The 21,835-nt window shown below is 35.3% G+C and overlaps 4 protein-coding genes across 5 annotated transcripts; 2 read left to right on the top strand and 2 right to left on the bottom strand.

Annotated features, from left to right (window-relative positions):
* Window positions 1-497: 497 nt before the first annotated feature.
* On the bottom strand, window positions 498-1,282 carry LOC129241030 (ribosome biogenesis protein SLX9 homolog). The gene has a single exon (XM_054877155.1). It carries the CDS (start codon window positions 1,172-1,174, stop codon window positions 590-592), a length of 585 nt encoding a protein of 194 aa, XP_054733130.1. The 5' UTR covers window positions 1,175-1,282; the 3' UTR covers window positions 498-589.
* A 2,166-nt stretch (window positions 1,283-3,448) lies between these two features.
* LOC129242632 (cyclin-dependent kinase 8) lies at window positions 3,449-5,003 on the top strand. The gene has a single exon (XM_054879387.1). The coding sequence runs from the start codon at window positions 3,539-3,541 to the stop codon at window positions 4,841-4,843; it is 1,305 nt and encodes a 434-aa protein (XP_054735362.1). The 5' UTR covers window positions 3,449-3,538; the 3' UTR covers window positions 4,844-5,003.
* Window positions 4,866-7,078, bottom strand: LOC129242631 (probable splicing factor, arginine/serine-rich 7). The gene is made up of 2 exons (XM_054879386.1): window positions 6,445-7,078; window positions 4,866-6,391 (listed from the first exon to the last, which is right to left on the bottom strand). Exons 1-2 carry the CDS (start codon window positions 6,832-6,834, stop codon window positions 5,291-5,293), a joined length of 1,491 nt encoding a protein of 496 aa, XP_054735361.1. The 5' UTR covers window positions 6,835-7,078; the 3' UTR covers window positions 4,866-5,290.
* Window positions 7,079-8,268: 1,190 nt separating this feature from the next.
* LOC129242630 (DENN domain-containing protein 5B) lies at window positions 8,269-20,892 on the top strand. 2 transcript variants are annotated; one of them, XM_054879384.1, is made up of 18 exons: window positions 8,269-8,670; window positions 8,756-9,365; window positions 9,454-9,563; window positions 10,604-10,774; window positions 10,835-11,073; window positions 11,145-11,434; window positions 11,497-12,553; window positions 13,334-13,540; window positions 17,372-17,546; window positions 17,647-17,959; window positions 18,031-18,066; window positions 18,127-18,256; window positions 19,115-19,365; window positions 19,451-19,596; window positions 19,656-19,774; window positions 19,836-20,215; window positions 20,268-20,517; window positions 20,625-20,892. In XM_054879384.1, exons 2-18 carry the CDS (start codon window positions 8,990-8,992, stop codon window positions 20,812-20,814), a joined length of 4,440 nt encoding a protein of 1,479 aa, XP_054735359.1. In that variant the 5' UTR covers window positions 8,269-8,670; window positions 8,756-8,989; the 3' UTR covers window positions 20,815-20,892. The 2 variants fall into 2 exon arrangements, with proteins under 2 accessions (XP_054735359.1, XP_054735360.1); XM_054879385.1 differs by lacking the exon at window positions 18,031-18,066.
* Window positions 20,893-21,835: the final 943 nt, after the last annotated feature.

The raw sequence follows: 21,835 nt of genomic DNA, 5'->3' as shown, positions 1-21,835 counted from the left end.
TCAACTTTATCAAACGTTTTGAAAAAGTCCTTGAAAATAATTTCAAGTTGAGCACGATTCGCAAAAGTATTGAATATTTGGGTTAAGACTAAAGCTAATTAGTTAATTTTCGTATACATAGACAGAACCTATGTTGGCACTCAACAATATTAGCACTACTTATATGGTCAACTAATCCCTGATGAAATATGTCAAGTAGCTTAATCATGAGACCCTGCTTCACAATTGGCCTGCAGTTTCAAGCATCAGTTCTATTCCAGCGCAACCAATATATTTTTATTTATACTAATGCTTCATCTATTCGCCACTTATTAACGCTTGGCGAAAAGAAGTTTGCCAATTATAAAAATGCCCCCTAAATATAGTATGTAAATGCCTCCTTGCTGCATGCAACATCCAACGAATGAAGGAATCTTTAAAAAAACATATATTTTATTCCTTCGTCATGAATTCAGAGTACGGGGATTTTCCAAAGTTGTACGAATACGGACTCCGGCTTTCGTGGTATACCAGTTTTACAAAAATATATAACGATTTTATTCGATATACAAACATTTCAAATATACATTTATTAAAATAACCGTTTTGATCAATCATCAATGAGCCCATGTGTATATTTAATGTGATAGGAAATGGCATCGCGAGGATTTTTTTTGAAATCCGGATCTTTAAGTAAAGCAGTATAAGAAGTGACTTGGCGTATTAATTTTTCTTTTTTCTTCTTCAGCTTTTGCTGAACATTCATTTTTTTCTCCTCTTTTGTTGTGTGATTATTTCTGGTAGATTCGTCGATGTCTTTGGTACCCGTTTTTATATCCGATTTTTGCTTGCTCAACTTGAAGAGCTCGTCCAAAGAAGGCAACGCATCCTTTAGTGGTTTCAAATCACCAATAACTTCCGTCTTTTCCCTATTTCTGCGTGCTGCTTCCTCTTTACGTTTCTTTTTTATCAATGCAAATTTATTCATAAGTTGTTTATGCTTCCGTCGCACTTTCTCTCGTTTTGTAATTGTTTTTCTCTTGTTTGTTGGTGATTTTGGCAATAGTAATTTATCCTTCGTGATACTCGAATCGTCTGACTTTGCTGCTGCACGCACATGTGATTTAATATTGGCGGCCGCTATCGCAACCGATGCCTTGGCTTTCATACGGATATTTTTGCTGACTTTGACCATTTTTACTAAAATAACTGTTACGATTAACTTTATTACAATATATTTTGTATTGTAATTACAGAATATTTTGTTTAACTTTTAATACTAAGGATGTGAGTGGCATAAATACATCGACGCATTTCTTTAATTCGATCCTGTGAAATGTAAATCGATATTTTTCGATACATCGGAAATCATACATCGATGCATCTATTCGCATAGGATTTTTCAAATGTTGCATAGCTTGTTTTCTTGGAATATCCAGCACAGTGTCCTAATCATAGTATAATAATAATAATTTTTAGGGGTGTGAGCAACACTGACACAAAATTTCTGTTTGAATAGTAATAATAAATATCTATAATTACTCGGGGGTGTATTCTTCACTACATTTCCAATTATAATATAGCACGGCTGAAATGTAAATAGTAAAAATACATGCGTTTGTAACGTGGTGGGTCCAGATGGAAAGCGGTATCAGATGAGTAGATTTAAGGACGCGCATCAATAGCTGATTAGTATCGTGAGGACATCAGTTGAATATATCAAGGACGATTCTGGATAGGTAGGAGTTTAAGTTCCAGCAATACCTGGAACTTAAACTTACGGAATATTTAGTTTATACCTAATGGCATAGCATTTGAATTTTCTGTAAAAAATCCGTCATCTAAATTTTATTTATTTTTTATATACAGATTCTTCATTTTGTCTTCAGTATTTTTTTATTATTGGAATACATGTTTATAATATGGCCTGGCAGCTAGTACTCGTTCTTGTATTAGTTTTAGTATTATATATTAATTCCAATAAATAAATAAATAAATAAATCTTTATAATATGTTATGTATGTGATTATTTTATAATGAGAACTTGCAAAAAATTAGTTTTATTTTTAACCTCTTAGTCTTAGTCAGAGGGGCTTAGGATTTTGTTGATGTTCATTACTATTAAGAATTAGTTGACATAAAAAACAGATTTTTGAGCTTGTACTTAACTGTATTAAACTTTTTGGCTACAATGTTGCACTTTTTAATTTTAAATGTATGCACATACATATTTAAGTACATGAGTGGTTGTAAATACAATTTACTGTAATTAGTCACGCAGTCACGACCTCACCTAACTCACTCAAGAGTTTTATAATTAAATTCTTTGCGGACGGACAAGCAGATAACGACAACGAGGAAGTTTTGATAAAATACGTAATCTGTAATCAATTAAAAAAAAAAACATTTAATTAAATTTTATATACTTCTTTCATTTAAGCACTAATTTTTTGTTTATTTATGTATTTTATACTAATTGTTCTTACTTTTATTGCTTATATCTGTAGAAGGATATATAGTCTTACTGAGGAACCGAGCTCTCAATAATGTGGAAACTAAAAATTCATATTTAATGTTTCTTCCGGTGTGGCATTAGTGACAAATGTTTTAAAAAATGCATGAATGATAGAATCAAGCCGAATTTAAAATCCACCTTGGATAGAATATTCGGTATTTAATTCGCCTTGTAAAAAATGTACATAACAGAGTTTTCGGAAGAAAAAAGGGTTTCGCATCTAGTCATCTAACAAGAATGATAGAGAAACAGATTACGCATTCCGAATTCGCCATGTCGTAAAAGCGGATGAATAAACAAGGAAAAGGAAGGTTAATTACTTGTTTGTGAAGAGGAAGAGTAGTCGAAACCAATGGCAACAACCAAGCACAAGAAATTATACACACACACACATACTTTCGTGCCACGGCGCCTTCCGCATAAAAACGCAAACAAACTGCATTTGAAGACTTTATATTAATTTATGCTTTCACAATGTAACACACGGTATTTCGTTTTCATTAGTTTGATTAGTTTAAATCTCACAAAACTACCAAGCCATTCACTGAATTATGACAAACAAGTAATTTTTCCTACTTTTGTTTGTTTTGTTCGTTTGTTTTGTATTGCGAACTGAGCTGACGTCAGACTTGTCAAAATCGCGAAAAATAAAGTAACTGGTTTTTAATGACGCAACCTTAGTACTCAATTCGCCTTGGTCATCCAAGAATGATAGAATAAGAGATTTCGCTCTCCAAATACGCTGCGACATCATACAAACAAAAGGAAGGGAAATTGTTTGGCTCATTCATTGACTTTGAAATAAGTTTCCATTTTTCCCCCAACATTGCTCAAGAGTGAAGCGATACGTTCGGCGGAGCAGTGATAGATCTGTCATTGTGAAGAAAACATTTGATTAAAAAAGTGGTATATGGACCACCCTATACACATATGACAGGTGGGAAACAGCTGATAGACGCCACAACAGATATACAGTATAGTGGTTTTTTACCGCGGTTTATTAATTAATATTTTGGAAAATAATTGTTTGTCAACTATCTCATCATGGATTATGACTTTAAGATGAAAACGCAAATGGAACGCACAAAAGTAGAAGATATCTTCAATTACGAAGGTTGCAAAGTTGGACGTGGCACGTACGGCCATGTTTACAAAGCGAAATGGAAGGAGCGCAGCGATGGAAAAGAATATGCGCTAAAGCAAATTGATGGAACTGGATTGTCCATGTCAGCGTGTCGTGAGATTGCACTGCTGCGGGAGTTAAAACATCAAAATGTTATTACTCTCATTCGGGTGTTTCTATCTCACAACGACCGGAAAGTATTTCTTTTAATCGATTATGCTGAACATGATTTGTGGCATATCATCAAATTCCATCGAGCTGCCAAGGCTGCCAAGAAGCAAGTAATCGTTCCTAGAGGTATGGTGAAGAGTCTACTATATCAAATTCTGGATGGCATACATTACCTGCACAGCAACTGGGTTCTGCATCGTGATTTAAAGCCAGCCAACATTTTAGTCATGGGTGATGGCAATGAACGGGGACGCGTCAAAATCGCTGACATGGGATTCGCCCGTTTATTCAACGCACCTCTAAAACCGTTAGCAGATTTAGATCCTGTAGTTGTCACATTCTGGTATCGCGCACCGGAGCTGCTTCTGGGCGCACGTCATTACACGAAAGCAATTGATATTTGGGCAATAGGTTGCATTTTTGCTGAGTTGCTAACGTCTGAACCAATCTTCCATTGCAGACAAGAAGATATAAAAACGAGTAATCCCTATCACCATGATCAGTTGGATCGAATATTCAATGTAATGGGTTTTCCTCAGGATAAAGACTGGGAGGATATAAAAAAAATGCCGGAACATCATACTCTAACGAAGGACTTCAAGCGTTCCACTTATTCAACATGCTCATTAGCTAAATATATGGAACGACATAAAATTAAGCCAGATAGTAAAGCATTTCATCTTTTACAAAAACTCTTACTAATGGATCCGAACAAGCGTATAACTTCTGAGCAAGCTATGCAAGATCCCTACTTTCAAGAGGATCCACTACCGACTCAAGACGTATTTGCCGGAATGCCTATTCCCTACCCAAAGAGAGAATTCTTAACAGATGATGATCAAGAAGATAAGACCGACAATAAACGACAACAACAACAACAGCAGCAGCAGCAACAACAGCAAGAGCCAAGTGCTAAACGAGTGCGCTTATCTGGACCTCCTGGAGCGGGACCACAGCAACAGCAAGTGCAGCAAACACAAGACTTTCATCATCAACAACAACAGCAACAGCAAATGATGTTTAATCAGCAACAAAACTTTCAACAACGGTTCTAAAAAGTGAATAAGACTCTTGGTGTTGAGCTGGGTAGCGTTTATTTTTTTTTATTTTTTAAATTTGCAAATACGTAGACGTACATATGTAATTCGAAAAAAAACCATTCATTTTCCGAGTTAGTTATATCCACCACAATAAAGAGTACTTACTAAACTGAAACTTTGATGTATTACTTAAAATTTCGGAAATCATTAGGAGTAATGACAACCGCAGCTGCTACCACATTAAAAGTTTGTATATAAAAATTTTTGGAGTGGATAATCGAGTTGTTTTTATTGTTATAGCTTTGTCTGAGTTAACTTAAATGACTATTATGCATAAATCCCAAACTGTAATTATATGACAGAAAAATCATATACACTTCAATAAAAAATTACGGCCCTGGCGAAAAAAATTATCTTAAGCTTAAGATTGAAATGATTATCCATTCATTAATAGATACATAATTATGGTGAATTAGATATATCCATATTATCTGATTTCTCTACGCTAACAGATTTTCGCGGCTTAGAATCGACACTAGATCGTGTGCTTTTAACTTCAATATCTTCTGTAATGGGTTTTAACTTGCGATCTGGTGTACGCGAACGCCGTTTAGACGAAGATGATGACTTTAAGGGTGGAACAATGTCCTTGCTGCGGCTTGAACGTGATCGTGTTGATAGAGATGGTGAACGGCGTTTGCTGCGTGAACGTGAAGAACGGGAACGTTTTTCATCACGGGCTCGGTGTGAACGTTTACGTTCTCGTGATCGTGAGCGTTTGGTACGCGAACGAGAACGACGCGATCTGGATGTGCTACGACGATGCCGCGAACGAGAACGTTTAGCACGACGATCGCGAGAACGTGAGCGACGTTTAGAACGAGAACGGGATCGACTTTTACGACGTGAGCGAGAACGCTTTCTTGAACGGGAACGCTTGCGTGAGCGTGAACCTCGAGAATGTGAGCGAGAACGTCGCTTAGACTTGCTTCGCGATCGTTTACGAGTACGAGACCGAGAACGACGCCTTGAACGTGAACGATGGGAACGAGAACGGCTAGTACGACGATCACGAGACCTTGAACGTGAGCGAGAACGTCGACGTTTATCCTTAGCTAGCATTCCAATAACTGGATCAATTGCAGCAGATATCATATTTTGGGCTTCTTTTACTATAGTCATTGCTTCTTCAATTTCCGCCTGCGCTGCTTCATTCGATTTTGCTTCCGGTTTGGTAATAGAATCAGTTGAATGGTAAACGTTCAGATATCCACCTTTGAATTCTTGTCCTTGCATTTTAAGAGCATGAATAATACTTGGCTGATCGCAGAATTCGATCATGCAATACGTTTTACTATCCTTCTCGGCCCAACGTGCATATTTCACCTCACCAGCGCGTTGAAAACATTCCATCAAATCGTCTAGACGCCACTCATTTTTGACATCGCATACAATGATAGTCCTACGTATTTCCTCAATTTTTCGAGAATCATAGAAAGACGGCAAAGCCGGATACTCCGGTAAATTGTTGTCTAGTAGTTTGGGGTCGTAGGTCTTTATTACCTAAAATTAATAATATTGCAGTGAATTTAATAAATGAGTAATTTTATGCAAACCTGTTGCGGCGACTGGCCCTCAATGCGGTTTATAACTTCCGGAGGCAGTTTTGAATCGGGCCTCTGCAGCCCAGGTACAATTGTGCCATTTTTGGACATCTCCAATGCTCGGTATTCCTCAGGTATTGCCAATACAGGTATGACGATAAGTGCTCGATCAATAAAAACAGTGTTAGTAAGATGTTGGGCCACCGGTACATAGCTACTTTCGGCATACTTGACATAACATATACGTGACTGCACAGGACATGATACATCGCGCACAGTTGGGTATAATCTGATTTCTTCAATTTTTCCAATATTACCAAATAAGGTCTGCATTTGATCTTTAGTGGCCTGGGGTGCGATATTCGTCACTTGTATGACGCGAGCTTGATTTCCACCAGCCATGTTTTAGCAAGATTTGTAAAATATGTCCGAAATCAAGAACTTCAGCACATGGGCGCTGTTCTCCAGCCTAATCGCATGGGTGACGATTTTTTTTTAATTATCCAATTATATGGCCTTTGATTCTTTTTTTCATAAGATATAATGCAGTTAAAACACTAAAATGGATATTTTTTTAAATTTGCCGAAAATCACCATCACGAAAATGTAGCGCATTAAATTTCTTTTGCGACAGAAAATAGATCCACTGAACAGTAATACCTATAAAGGTTGCATTCTACAAGCAGAGTTGCATCGAAAATAAAATAAGTACAATTCACGTAAGCCCGCAAAGGTTAAAATGTAAATTATGACATCTGTAGTGGATTTTCTTGTTGAAAACATTGACAATTTCAGGCAAAGTATTAAGTTGGAAGTATTAGTGGAGCTCTTCTTAAATTGAATTTATAAAAGCTAGAAAAAGTATGGAAAAATCCAGGTTTAACCAAATTGTCTTGAAATATGAATGTGCGTCTCTATTTTGAATTTGTGGTCGCACCCTCTGTCTAGGGCTACCATAAATACTATTCAAACCCTCTTCCACATTAAGCATTAATTTTATAATAACTATATTTTACAACCAACAAAAATCTCTTTATACACAATGAAATATAATATTTTCTTTCACTGCAAAAACACCTGTTTTTTTATTATAAGCGTCTCATATTGCAGTTACTAATAGTATTTAGGTAATTCGTTATAAAACTTTCGGCACTGCCATCACCAAATTTAAATATACAACTTCTTTGAACATAAGTTATAAGATAACCAAAGCTAGTAGATATTAAACATAAAATCAATGTGCTTTGATGTGTCTTTTCTAATATTGTTGATGAAACATATAACAAATACATGTATTTCAGCTTCTCCTCTTCTGCAATTTGTTCATTTAGACGCAGCGCTGACGTCACTACGAATTTGTGATGCGCAATCTCGTATTCTATCATTCTTGATAAGCACTCAGTATTCACAGAATTTTGGTGTCATCTATAATATGATTATTGTACTGTGTGGTTCAAAGCATGACAAAAACACTTAAACCATTGAAAATAATTCGCATATTTTGAGGTTTCCATATCATTCAGGCTCACAATCTTATTTCGTCTGTTTTGAATTAAGAAAAACAAAAATTTTCATACACAATGAATCTTGTTTTACACTCATAAAAATGCCCTAAAATGGTTGTAAATTACTGAAAATACCACTGACGTCTCTCAATCTTGATAAATAACTAAGTCAATGAATTACATATACTTATCTGTAAAGTTTCTTTGTGCTAAAGGGAAATAAAACAATTAATTTCAACACCGGACATAATTGAGCTGTCAAGTCTCCTATTACGTAACAGTCAAAGTTACGCACGATTTTGCTTCAGATGGATACATTTTGTAATCCATCACTCTTAACATAATCCCAATCATGATATTTGTTGAACCTGTAGGGGTCGACTTAGAGTGCTTCTAGTGGTGGTGATGAATTGGTGTGCGGATAAAAAGTTGTTCGATTTTATTAGTAGCAGCCGTCTAATATAAACAAAATATACGGAGCTCAAATTAATAAGTGAACATTTGGGCTAATTTGACACACGAAAAGTGAAATGTATTGTTTGTGAGAAGAAATTTTGCGAAGTGAAAATGTTTATTGTGTATTTGGCGAAGCAGAAAAGAAAGAAGCAGGCGCAGAAGAGGCAGAAAGAAATAGAAAATTCAACATTTTCAGCACTTGGACTAGCCACAACAACAAGCCATTTGCTGCTGCCAACAACAATTGAACACAAACTACGTACGCAATACACAACATGTAAGAAAAGAAATTTCTAAATTTGTAGCTAGTTGGCAAAATTTTACTAATTGGCACTCGTACTGTAATTTAATTTTGTTTGTAGAAAAATCAATACCTTGAAAACAGTTTAACAAAGGAGTGGGTAAAAAAGCGAAAATACTGTGGATCACTCTATCTAATTATCTTTTGTAAGACAAAAATCCCTTGTCCTTCATAACACTGTTTTGCGTCCTTGAAAAACGCCTTCACTTTGCCTAGGGCCACAGTGCTCAGCCAAAACCACTGATGTTGCCGCAGGTGTCAGTGATTTTGGAGGCAGTATACGTAAAGTGAAATTATGACGACGGAGAACAATATTCAACGAATGACGAAACTCATGCTCGTCGACCAACAGCTACAGCACAATTCGCAAACGGGCACACCCGCACAGGCAAACTATAATCAGCTGGCTGGCACAGTGGTGATGAGAAAGCATAGTAATATTAATGGCGCAAGTGGCAGTAAAAACTCCAATAGCAATCGCAATGAAGTTGGAAACAGTGAGTCAACGGTCGACTGCTTGGCTACATCTCCTACTTCACCTGGTGAGATGAGCTCTAACGAATTATGCCAGTTGAAACGCGAATCAGACCCACAGTACTCGCGTTTTGCAGATTTTTTTGTGATATGTGGTTTGGATTTAGATACGGGCCTAGAGCCTGATCGATTTGCAGGTATGTGTAAAAATATGTTAAGTACTAAACATCATGCGCTAATTGATTTTGTATAAAATTTTAAATTTTTGTTTACTTGCTATTAAAGGTGATAATTTGCATTGTTCGCCTCTCGATCGCGCCTATAAGAGTAAACCGTTAGCTCACTATCCCGAAAACGTACCATGGAATCCATTTGATGCCCATGGCATTTGTATGGTATGTTATGTTAAATATATGTGTATATGTACAATCAAAATGAATGCCAACATTAAACATTAATTTAAAATGTTGAATAGAGAATAAGGGTAAAGTTGGAGGATCAATTTATCCAGCCGCCTTTCTGTAGTAAAATTTATATAAGAAAATTTATTTAGTGTACAGATATACATAAAGTCATATATGTATGAATGGTATATATACATATAAAATATGTACACACATATTTTTACATATTACAAACGAAGCTGCTTGGTTAGCCAGCACTCAATTGATTTCAATTAAATTTTAATTTGCGTCACTTCAGCGGCGATAGCGACGATAGGCAGACTATGATAAATAAAATATGAAAAAAATACAAGTTTGGTAAATTCACATTGCAATTTATTCTCGCATTAAAAAAAAACGTAAAAAATTTCAATGGTGGTAGTTCAAGAGTTACATTTTATATTAGCTCTCAATTAGAACTATGATACCAATTTTATATTTCGCTTTGCCCATTGGAAAAATACTATAGTAATCGAAGTCTTGTTTGATCTATGCAAGTAATCCTTCTTTTTTGTTGACCTTCACCTTTAAAAAAGGAATCGAATTACTACTTGCCGCGTAGAAATCTGTATATTAAAAATTAATTGTTTACGGACAAAAACGCTCGTCGGCTAGGTAAACTCTGGTGTGTATAAGCTTCATGGTTCTTATGCACACACAAGCCTTCCAATAGAAATAACTCCCAAAGGCAATCGGTTTTATATATACCATATATAACTATTTATATATGTATGGTATTATGTATAATTGGCGCGTGCATCCTTTATTAGGTGTTTGACTAAGTTTTTCCTCCAACTTGATTTTGTCGAACGAATGAAGGTTTTTTTTTCATTAGAAAACAATTGCCCATTATTTGAGGATTTATGCCCACAATGGAATTTGTTTTAGTAATATTTTAGAAACTATTATTCTCTTTATCTATCTCTACCTATATAAAACGGCTAATTAATTTTGATGACTAACGTATGTATATATTATATTTGTTTTCCAAGCTTTCACTACCGCAGGGGCTTCGTTTTCGCACTCAAAAGCACGACATTGAACCAAAGTTTCATTCGTTCGCTACTACCAGAGAAGATGGAAAGCGTTGTTATGGATTTAGCTTAGTGTTCTATGAGGAAATTCGTAATCGGAATATTTGTAGTGCAATGCACACGTTGCAGGTATTTTTTTATACAATTCCTTTTTGGTTGCAAAATTTGACTTCTATGTTTATTTCACAGTCCATGTTTATAACGGAACTCTCGAGCGGACAACAAACCCATTCACTTGATCGTGTGAGACAAAGTCCTGTGAGTCGTTCGCTCCCGCGTCATTTTAAAGTGGCCGGACAGGCACCACAATCAGCACAAAGTTACTATGATATTACGAAGGATAAGCTGTTTGTTGCCAAAAGTATTTCACTTATATGCCAAGTTCCATATGCATTCGCTGCCCAAGTATTTCTCAGCAACCTCTACAAGTTAGAAACTTCAATCATGCATATTTACTAAAAAGATTTATCGAAAAAAATGTATTGCATTTATATTCTAGATGTCTTCCACGTCAACCTGGTCCAGGTATCAGTCTCGAATCCTACGTCTACAATATTCTGTACGAAGTAATGTTGCCACAGCCTGGAAAATCAATACGAATTTACTTGCCGCCTCCTGAGCCGCACTTGCCGCCTTTGGCTGTGGTGTTGCAGCGCCCAGAGCCAAGCACTGAACTGCCATTACTAGACTTTCCATTACGATTGCTCTTCACGTACCTTGGTGTTGAATGTGTTATACAATTATTGACCTGTGTGTTGTTAGAAAATCAAGTCTTGTTGCGTTCAAATGGTAGGCATTGCTTTGTGAAACTTCTTAATTATTTTATTTTCAATTTATTTCAACTTATTCAGACTACCAAAAGCTAATGATTGTTGGTGAGTGCATCACTTCAGTTTTATTTCCATTTGTATGGCCACACGTATATGCCCCAATATTGCCTGCTTCCCTACATCACTTTTTGGATGCTCCTGTGCCATTTGTCATGGGCCTTCATGCCGATTGCGAATCCGCTAATAAAATTGGAACCGAGGCTACACTTTGTTTTGTAGACATAGATAAGAAAATTATTCAACTACCTGAAGAGTTGCCAATATTTCCGCATAAAGTCGATTTCATGGCAGAAATTATATCAATTTTGGACAAATTCGAAATAGAACGGGATCGTTCCTATGAACCAATACTCAAAAATGGTTATGCGACACGCGATCGCGACGTCATGATTAGTAGTTGTACGCTGCCGTCTGGACTACAAGCGGCACGGCGTAGTAAGGAACGCTTTAGTCAACTGCAAGAGACCGTTTACACGCTGGCCGGTAGCGGTCATGGCAGTCCAACTGGTGCAGATAATGGCAATGGTCATCATCTCGAATATCAACCACTCATTGCACATCCTATGAAAATCGATCATGTACCACGTATTGCTGATTTTTTGCGACGAAAAGGAGTGCGAACACAATCACCTAGTGCCGTGTCACTTAATGACACGACAAGCTTTGATGCAGTCGACGCAACAATGTCTCCTACAAAAGCTGCAGCAACTGCACGTAAAGACACAAAAGCGACAGCTATACTATCTCTGGAAGACCAATACTATCAGGACTTGCGTATTAATAATTCATTGCGTGAAACTTTTCTCAACCGGTTTGTGCATATGTTTTACGCATACGAATTTTTCGTCATCTATCCGAATCAAGCTCGCGACGAATGGCTATCAAACCGCGAGACATTGCAAAATTTTGATAAATCATCATTCTTATCCGATCAGCCTGAACATCATCGACCGTTTTTGTCGCGCTTTTTAGAATCTCAAATGTTTGCTACCTTAATCGACAACAAAATCTTGGCGATGTGGGAGAAGGAACCTGACGCTAATTTGCGCATATTCGATCAGCGCGTAAAGCTTTTAAGGTGATCATTGTTTTATTAAGTTAGTTAGATATTTTTACATTAACTTGTTATTGCTATCGGCTATGGTGTTGGACAATCATCTGGCAGATAAATCGAATAATGGAAAATGAGAGAGAGAGAGAGAAAGTGAATTATCCTGCTTCTCACCACGTATCGCTCAAACTGTTATGTACAATAATTCCAGTAGTTTTCAAAACATCCCGCCTGAAAGGATGTATTGAAAAATTACAATACACATATTGCATAGCGCGAGCCAACCGATATGCCACCATCCTCACTGCTTCAACGTTTTCATCTTTTGTTGACGTGCGTCATTGACATCAATTCGGCCATCTTTAAAGAGGTGGTACCTCTTATGAAATTTTTTTCACTCAAAGCAGTCTCATTGTGTGGCCTTGCAACATTTAAAGTGCTTTGGAGCACTTAATTTTACACAAAAGTTGAGTCAAATTCTTTGATTAAGTTTTTCGATAGCAAAAAATTATCGAGCACCCCAAAACACGTTTAACCTTTGTGTCTGTGAAAAACAAAACTAGTTGAAACTTAAACATATGTTCAGGATATGTGTATCAAAAACAACAAAATCGAATGTAAGTTGACCGTACGAAATTAGAAGTCACCTCACTTTTTGAACACACATCGTATTCTGTAAAATTTTTATTACACTCTTAGCATAGGTATATGTAATTGAACCCCATTACAATTTTGTATATTTTTTCAGAATAACTCAAAACGAACAGAAAAAATTTATATTTATTTTACTTTAATTTATTTCAATAGAAAGCGGCATGGAGAAAATATGATTTGCGCCACCAGTTACGAACCGTGCGTTATGTCACAGGAGGCGCAACAAGCGTACGAGAAACGTTTACATTGCATCGACATTGAAGTGACACCGCCCAGCGAGATACTCTCCAATAGAGCTGCTTACTTTCGAAGTTTTCCGCTACTCGAAAAGTCTGTGCTAAATCAGGAGTGTGCTTCTAGGTAGTGTTGTTATTGTTGTCGTGTTGTTGACATTTAAAAAGCATAACTAAAAATATTCAATTACCATGCACGCAATGTGGGGTTGAGAGGCAGCGTACATACATACACATACGTTGATTTTGTTCATTGTTCATTGTGTATAACTTAAGTCTTTAGATTTTCACGTAATGCAATGACGCTAAGCGAATGTTATTAGTAAAGTAATGATCACGATTATTATGAAAATCAAAATGTACATAGCTGTATAAGAGTTGTAATGTATTTAGTTAATTTTTTAATCCACTCATATGATTTTTTTTTACTAAATAAGCACATTAAGTAGTTGCGTCACAAAAATTGATATCTATTTATTTTGAACTGCGCATACCTAATGCAGATTGATATTATTTTATGTTTTAAGAACACTATTAAGAAAACTTCTTTAGAACATGCATATAAATTGAAATAATATTTAAAAAGAACACATTTAGTATTTCAATTGCAAAAGTCGTTCCCTAATATTTCTGTGAAAACATATATTTTTGTTTCGTTTGTTAAATTAACAGTTAATGAAAATAAAATTTTAATGCGTTTTAATATTGAGTAAAGTCATTTTTTGTTTTGTTGGCATGAAAAATATTAGATTAGTTTAAGAGATGAAAGATGTGGTTTTATTGTTAAATTGTACACTAAATTTCATTTAATTTGAAAAATAATTTCATGACTGTTTATTTATAGCTTCTTTAATCAACATGGAACTGTGGCCATTGTCGAATCGATTAGCTTATATTTAACGTTTTCCATTTATAGTTTTCACAATAATGTAATAATAGAAAGTGTGTCAGCCATTTTCATTTTTCCCTTAGCTTTAGATGCTGAGTTGTTACAGTTTTTTTTTTCAATATATAGCTACATGTTTAAATAACACTTATTTCTTTATTTTGTATTAATTATATATATATATATATATATATATGTAATTGGCGCGTGCACCCTTTTTGGGTGATTGGCCGAGCTCCTCCTCCTATTTGTGGTGTGCGTCTTGGTCTTGATGTTGTTCCACAAATGGAGGGACCTACAGTTTCAAGCCAACTCCGAACGGCAGATACTTTTATGAGGCGCTTTTTTCATGGCAGAAATACACTTGGAGGTTTGCCATTGCCTCCCTAGGGGCGACCGCTATTAAAAAATTGTTTCTTAATCTTGGTGTTTCACCGTGATTTGAACCTACGTTCTCTCTGTGAATTCCGAATGGCAGTCACGCACCAACCCATTCGGCTACGGCGGCCGTATTAATTACTTACTTAAAAAAAAAAATTCCCTATGAGGGTTAAACATTTTCTCAAGAGGTAGAAGAAAAAAATGACTAATACTGTCAAGGCGAATTCGTGAAAGGTGGTGTCACAACAGGCCAACAACAACATTTAGTACATTAGAATGTAACTCCAAAAAAAGTGATTTATTTATATAGAAGAAACTGCGCACTTCCCCATTATTTTATTTTATTATAAAAAGGCTTTCGAATTTAAATTCATTACAAAATTTCAGTCTGCGTACTAAAAACGAATATCATTGCAATCTGGCACACTTTATATCATTACATTATGGTTTTCACAAAAATCAATTTCTGATAATAACGAAGTGAAATAAGTACTTACATACATGACATTTAATATTTCAATAAAAAAACTCGATCTTGCTATTGAAAAATAGTTAAATTTTAAAACGAAGAAAACAGCTATTCGAACACTTGTTAAAATAATTATAACGGTGAGAGTGAATGGATTGTTTGTCGCTATTTTATATGTAGTACTAATATACATACATATATGCGTGCATATGTAAAGCAAGTGGCTTTTGATACCTCAGGTACAAGAAAAAAACACCACAATGTACACAAGTGAACAAAGTATTTATTTTCATGTTGTCAAATTAGCGTACTTCAAATACTTTTCCCACTTTGTACTTGTTTATTACTTACTTTGTTTAATACACTTTGGATAGTAGTATCTATCTCTGACGTCAGTCATAATGTTGACGTTAGCTTAAAAATAATGTAATTAAATAAAGTAAATAACTAATGAAAGTACAAAATGAATAAAAATATTGTAAATGTACACGTGTACATAGATTGGTTAGCTTGCGGCCTGAATAGTTTTGAAATGCCTTATAAAATGGTACAATTTTGCTACTTATGAAGCATTGACAGTCCGTTCTTTTGCAAATGGCTTCAAAAATATGTTTACACTTTCGGAAATCAATTGAATGAAATTTATGATAAAACTGTATCTCTTTATAACAAAACACACTACACGTCGTATTTTTATCCAAGTAGATTATTCCTTTATTATTATTATATATGTATGTATACAATGTTCTTTTTTAATCGATAGCACTGTACGACACAATAAACCTTTTTTCCAAAATAACAGGGCCCCGGCAGTGGATTATGGTTGAGGGGACAAAAAATATACGTGCATCGGCGATTTGAAAGTATACGTCTGAATTTTTTAATAAGGGGGTCAAAGTTTTCGCTCAATAAATAGATATTTCTTGTCTCTCACAAAAATACTCACAACAGAGAGATATAACGGTTAAAATGTTCCACAAAAATATTTGTCACAAGGTTCTACTATAAGTCTCTTGATACACCAAAGCTTAAAATTCAACCTGAACACAAGGAATAAGTCAAAACGAAAAATATGTAAGGGTTAATTGTGTTAGTGTTATTGAAAACATATTTTCTGTATAATTGCAATACATATATCGCACCCTAAATACAAAAGGGTCACAACTCAAAATACTAAGATTTTCAGGAGAGACGAAAAACGTTTTATGTAAAAATTATTATAATATTTAAAGAAAATATTGTTCCATCATGAAAATATAAAACATTGAAGAAGGTTCTACTATATTTTTTTCAATTTTATATTATGTTTGCGAAAATAAAACAAAATTTTGATTTATGACTCTTTAACTGAAATTTTTTCGATTAACTAGTGATATTATCTTAATTTGTGCCTTTTTAACTGATAAAATGTTGTAATTTTATAAGTTTCCTAACCTAATTGAACTCACTTTTCACAACTAAAGAGGCACAATGCAAAATAATATACCACGAGATTTATCACTTTTTACAGTTATAGAGGCAGAACTCAAAATAAAACTCTTTATGTGTAATAAAAGTAATCAGCTGTTCTTGAGCCCATTAACGCAACTCAAAATAATTCTCTTTAGTTGATCGTGCAAAAGCAACACACTTGACATAAAAATAGACATAACTGTATTTTTCCAGTTAAAGAAGATAGTTATGTGAACGAAATATTTGCAGCAGTGTGTACTCTGAATTAATTTATGCAAAAAACTCAGTTTTGGAAAATTTTTAGTTGTGACCCTTTTGTATTTAGGGTGTGATATGTATGTTATGTACTACTGAACAAATTATATATGTATCTAAAATGCAAAGATCGAATAGTTTACTAAGCCGATTTATTGAAACAGTTTAGAATTTCAAAATTTAGACAAACTTTCAAATACACGTGAATTTTTTTTTGTCCTCTACCATAATTAATTATCGGATCTTGTTACTTTTTTGTGTTGTACAGTATAATTAATAGTTTTTTTTTTTTTGATTAATCGAAATTAATACATATACTTGAATTTATAACCCATTCTTTTTAAAATTATACCTTTAGAAATTCTACAATTCTACAATCCTCCATTAAAACATTAACTCATAAGAAATCCTTATTGATATTCCCAACTAACTTACAAAACGCTGCCACAAATTCGCGCATTTTTTCTTTTCTTTCTCGTTTGGTTTTGTCCCGCGCGTATACCTTACGTTTACAGGGGCAACAGTTTGCGGCGGGTAAAGAATGGCAACAAATGGCGTGCTAAGGAAATTTCTATAGAGCAGAAATCAACGAATGCACTAAATCGTCTATCAGCAAATCTGTCAACCGCCGAAGTTAGTCCGGCATTGCTGGCACAGGCCAATTGGACTTTTGTGGAACGGCTGCTAAAAGTAAGTATTCCATAATTAACGTATTATATACTCATGAAAAAAAAAACTAAAAATAAAATTATAATATACTCAAGAGAATCATAAAATTGATTCTTTATAGGATATTAAATCGAAAACCAAGCGTATGCTTTTGGAGAAGATGGGAACCGAAGCGGTAGCTCTGGGTCTTAAGGGTGACGGTGTTGAGGAGAATACATTAATTGCCTCTTTATGTGATTTACTGGAAAAAATTTGGTCTCATGGCCTACAATCAAAGCAAGGTAAATCGGCACTGTGGTGTCATTTGCAGACATACTTGGAACTGCAGGATGCTCGTGCCAATAACAGCACTACGACGACTGTCACAAATGCTACATCCAAAGCGCTGGGCGGCAACAAAATTGGCAGTGGCAGTTACGCCGGCACAACGCCCGGTGAGTATGCAGCTAAAAATAACAAATGTATGTAAGTATGTGAATATAAATTCACATGTTTTCCTCTTTAGCACTCGCTTGGAATGTAATGCGTAAACGGATGGACTGTTAGTAGTTGACTCTTTTTAATGGGAAACATAATAATTTGTTGTCACTTTACTCTTTAGATTTATCAACATTCCAAACAGATGTCGATAGTCCACCCAGTCCAAATCGCAGTCGCTCGCGTGATCGTAACAAATTCGTTGGCCTCGAACAATTATGTCCATTGCCAGAGTCATTGGAGTTTGATGTCAAGTAAGTACATAATTATATAATCCACCTAATATTTAATCAAAATGTCAGCCACCATAACCGAATGGGTTGGTGCGTGACTACCATTCGGTAGTGCTCGGATTCGAGCCACGTTGTGGGCCCGATACCCCAGGCAATGGCAAGCTTTCGAGTGTGTTTTCGTCATGAAAAAGCTCCTTAAAAAAAAGCCAAGTCCCTCCATTTGTGGAAAAACATTAAAACGCAGACCACAAATTGGAGGAGGAGCTCGGCCAAACACCCAACAAAGGGGTGAGCGTCATTTATGTATATATTAGGGCGGGTCGATTTAAAAATCGCTCATTGCTCTGTGAAAATCGTATTCTAGGGATCAAAATAAGAAACTTTGCCGAAGGAACCGTACCTCTAAAACGAATTCTGATGTCCCCCAATTTGGGTCGAACGAAAAATCCCACTTTGACCCATTTAGAGTGCTCCAATCGAGTCCAAATCTATGACCGACCCCCACTAACTTTGGACGGCCGATCCACCCATGCCAGTGGCACACCCCCTGGAACTCCCTGGGGGTTCCCCATACAATCATTTCAAAATATCACCATTTTTGGCCTTTACATAAGAAAAGAAACTAAAAAGTTCAACCCAAATTGGGAGACATCAGAATTCGTTTTAGAGGTATGGTTTCTTCGACAAAGTTTCTTATTTTGATCCCTAGAATACGATTTTCACAGAGCAATGAGCGATTTTTTTGCCTCCCCACAAATCGACCCGGCCTAGTATATATATGTATATTTATATATATAAAAATATACTTATATAAAGATATTAAGCCGTAAAACCTAAACATTATAATTTATACCTAAACGTTATATATTTTTTGCTCAGAAACGTGCTGGCCATGGCAGATATAAAGACTCATATTGGTTATACCCGCGCCTGGGTGCGTCTATCGCTTGAGAAAAAATTGCTATCACGCCACTTTAGAACTCTACTTTCTGAAGACTCATTGCTGCGCTCGCTATACAAACGTAATGCCTTCCTGCGCTGCGAAGAAGAGAAGGAGCAATTTTTGTATCACCTGCTAACACTCAATACAGTAGATTACTTCTCATTCACCAACACGTATCCAACAACAAGTAAGGCAGTTGGCATTTCGAATAGTTTTCAATAGTTTATACGGCTACTGTTATATATAATACAATATCTTGCTTCATTATTTAGAACTACCCTATCGAGTAGTGATATTTCCTTCCCGAAAATATGGCTCCTATCATACCTCTAGCAATGTATGGATAATTGTATCCGGAACAATGAATGAGACACAACGGGTGCCTGTACCCAAAGGATCGCTGGAGTTTATTTTTCATGTGAATCACAAAAATACTTATATATGTTTTTCAGTATAATTTTACATTCATTTTTTCAGTATAAGAATCTCGGTTTGTTGACAACAATGCGCATTGGCCACGATAACTCAGGACCATCGCACAAATGGCTGGTTGAGCATGTAGTTATGCGTAATGAAGTCACCGGTCACACGTATAAGTACGAAAATAAACTTAAAAAGTAACTCAAATTTCTTGCAACACGATTTTATAAACTACAGGTTTCCTTGCGGTCGTTGGCTCGGGAAAGGCGTTGATGATGATTCTACTGAACGTTTACTTGTTGGGCAACGCGTTTCTACTAACTCTAAGAATACTGAAGTGCCAACTGTTGCCAATCAGACACCACCGCGCACGCGCAGTCCTAGTGTACAACGTCAGGATACGGTGCCCACTTCTGAGTTGAAGCATCAATTGGGCAATTGCGTAAATGTGATTGTAAAGTGGCACTATAGGCCAAGTCGTGATCGCGATGTCGGAACATTAACGAATTTGCTTTGTGGTGATGATGGTTTGGTGAAATGCCTAGAGCGAATATTCTTATGCGGATTTCGTTCAACGCGTTTCTTCGGAAAAAATCTTTATATATGGGATTATTTTAGTAAGTGTTTATGCAAAAAATGGAAAATATAAACTTATGTTTTTATTTTTAGCTAAAATCAAGGAACAATTCGAGCAGTACATGCATCACGAGCAGCAACAACAACTACATCAGCAGTTGGATGACTCTGCATCTAGTATGGACTCATCGTTTAGTGATGGTAGTGGTGCAAATAGTTTGCAACGGCGTGAATTGTCAGCCATTTGGCGTTACTACGTGCATTTGATGGATGAGATAAATGCGGCCGGTAGTCAATTGGGTAAAGATGGCAAATTTCAACTTCTTATTTGCCTCAGCTTGCGGTAAGCTAAAATATAGTGATGTGTATGTGGTACACTCTAAAACTATGATACACTCGAATATTTGAAATGATATTTATTTTCTAATATACCTTACTTAATGCTTATAGTGAGCATTTGCTAACGCGCATGATCAAGCCCATGGCTATGACGAAGGTCACACAGGAAATGTATGAAGAGGAAAGTTTTCTTCGCCGTAAAAATCTGCTGACATTTCTCATTCAAATACTCGAACCACTGGATGATTGTCATATTGTGCTGGAAAATTCAATTACTCAAGGAATTCCATCACAATGTTAATTTAAATAAAAAGCAAAATCGCACACGTACAATTTTAAGTTAGCCGTGCATTCATAGCTGTCTTATTGATTCCTAGAATTCAAGTTTTCGGGCAGCTAATGAAACAAGTCTTAATCTGTAGTCCCCTTTTGCGACAAACAAAACAAATTTAGTTATTTACATATTTGCACGTATTTTCATAAATGGCACAAGTTACCGCCACTCTTGGAAGCGTGTAAAATAGAAGTGAAGTCAAATTCTTGCCCAGTACGTTAACCAAAGACTTCAGCAATTACGAACTATTTTTCGTTAAATTGTATTAACTTAAATAGTTTATATTTTTATTATAAATATAAAGCATAGAAAACAAAGACTCAACAAAGACATTTGATTTCCAAATTACAAGTGATGTGGAAATTGTTGTGCAATTAATAGTTATATAAGACAAAAATTTCAAAAAAGGATAAGACATTTTTTATTCTGTAAATGTGTTTAAAAAAACACATTCGCACCGTGTCAAATACTTAAACTTTTTTTTAAATTAACGATATATTGGTTGCTTTCATCCTTACGTAATACATATTTCCTTAATATACCAAAGATATTTTGCATATTCACAAACTTTTGTAGTTTTTGCTCGTTATATACACAAATTTGTGTTATAAAGATGCTCTTTTTTATGAGATTATTTACATTTTTATATGTTGATATATTTAGTTTTTGTTTTTCAATTATATTAAGACATGTACATGATTAAATTTATTTTTGCTATGAATGATATTATTTACTTCTTTTTGAAGTGTACACCTTAAGAATTACAAAACAATGTACTTGCAACATTCGAATAACTTAACATTTAATACTCTACGGTGTGGCATGTTCTAAAAAATGTACTATTCTATACATGTGAACACCTAAATTGTGAATCTCTGCAAATTGTAAAAACATAAATATTATATGTAAAACTGGATTAAAATGAAATTTAAATATATAATGTGGTACATAGTCGTTAATAATAAAGTGAGTTGTTTTCCTCCGTTTT

This window comes from Anastrepha obliqua, chromosome 3, assembly GCF_027943255.1.
Source record: "Anastrepha obliqua isolate idAnaObli1 chromosome 3, idAnaObli1_1.0, whole genome shotgun sequence".
Classification (NCBI taxonomy): domain Eukaryota; kingdom Metazoa; phylum Arthropoda; class Insecta; order Diptera; family Tephritidae; genus Anastrepha; species Anastrepha obliqua.
Note: the sequence above shows the minus strand (reverse complement) of the source record. Positions and strands in the feature narration are given on the sequence as shown.

What these genes read in the sequence shown, in the direction of transcription:
- LOC129242632 (XM_054879387.1), top strand. Translation starts at nt 3,539, where the DNA reads ATGGATTATGACTTTAAGATGAAAACGCAAATGGAACGCACAAAAGTA.
- LOC129241030 (XM_054877155.1), bottom strand. Translation starts at nt 1,174, where the DNA reads ATGGTCAAAGTCAGCAAAAATATCCGTATGAAAGCCAAGGCATCGGTT.
- LOC129242631 (XM_054879386.1), bottom strand. Translation starts at nt 6,834, where the DNA reads ATGGCTGGTGGAAATCAAGCTCGCGTCATACAAGTGACGAATATCGCA. An exon ending in AGGGCCAGTCGCCGCAACAG is followed by an intron (nt 6,392 to 6,444) that starts GTTTGCATAAAA and finishes TATTAATTTTAG; the next exon opens with GTAATAAAGACCTACGACCC.
- LOC129242630 (XM_054879384.1), top strand. Translation starts at nt 8,990, where the DNA reads ATGACGACGGAGAACAATATTCAACGAATGACGAAACTCATGCTCGTC. An exon ending in ATGCCCATGGCATTTGTATG is followed by an intron (nt 9,564 to 10,603) that starts GTATGTTATGTT and finishes TTGTTTTCCAAG; the next exon opens with CTTTCACTACCGCAGGGGCT. An exon ending in GTGCAATGCACACGTTGCAG is followed by an intron (nt 10,775 to 10,834) that starts GTATTTTTTTAT and finishes TTTATTTCACAG; the next exon opens with TCCATGTTTATAACGGAACT.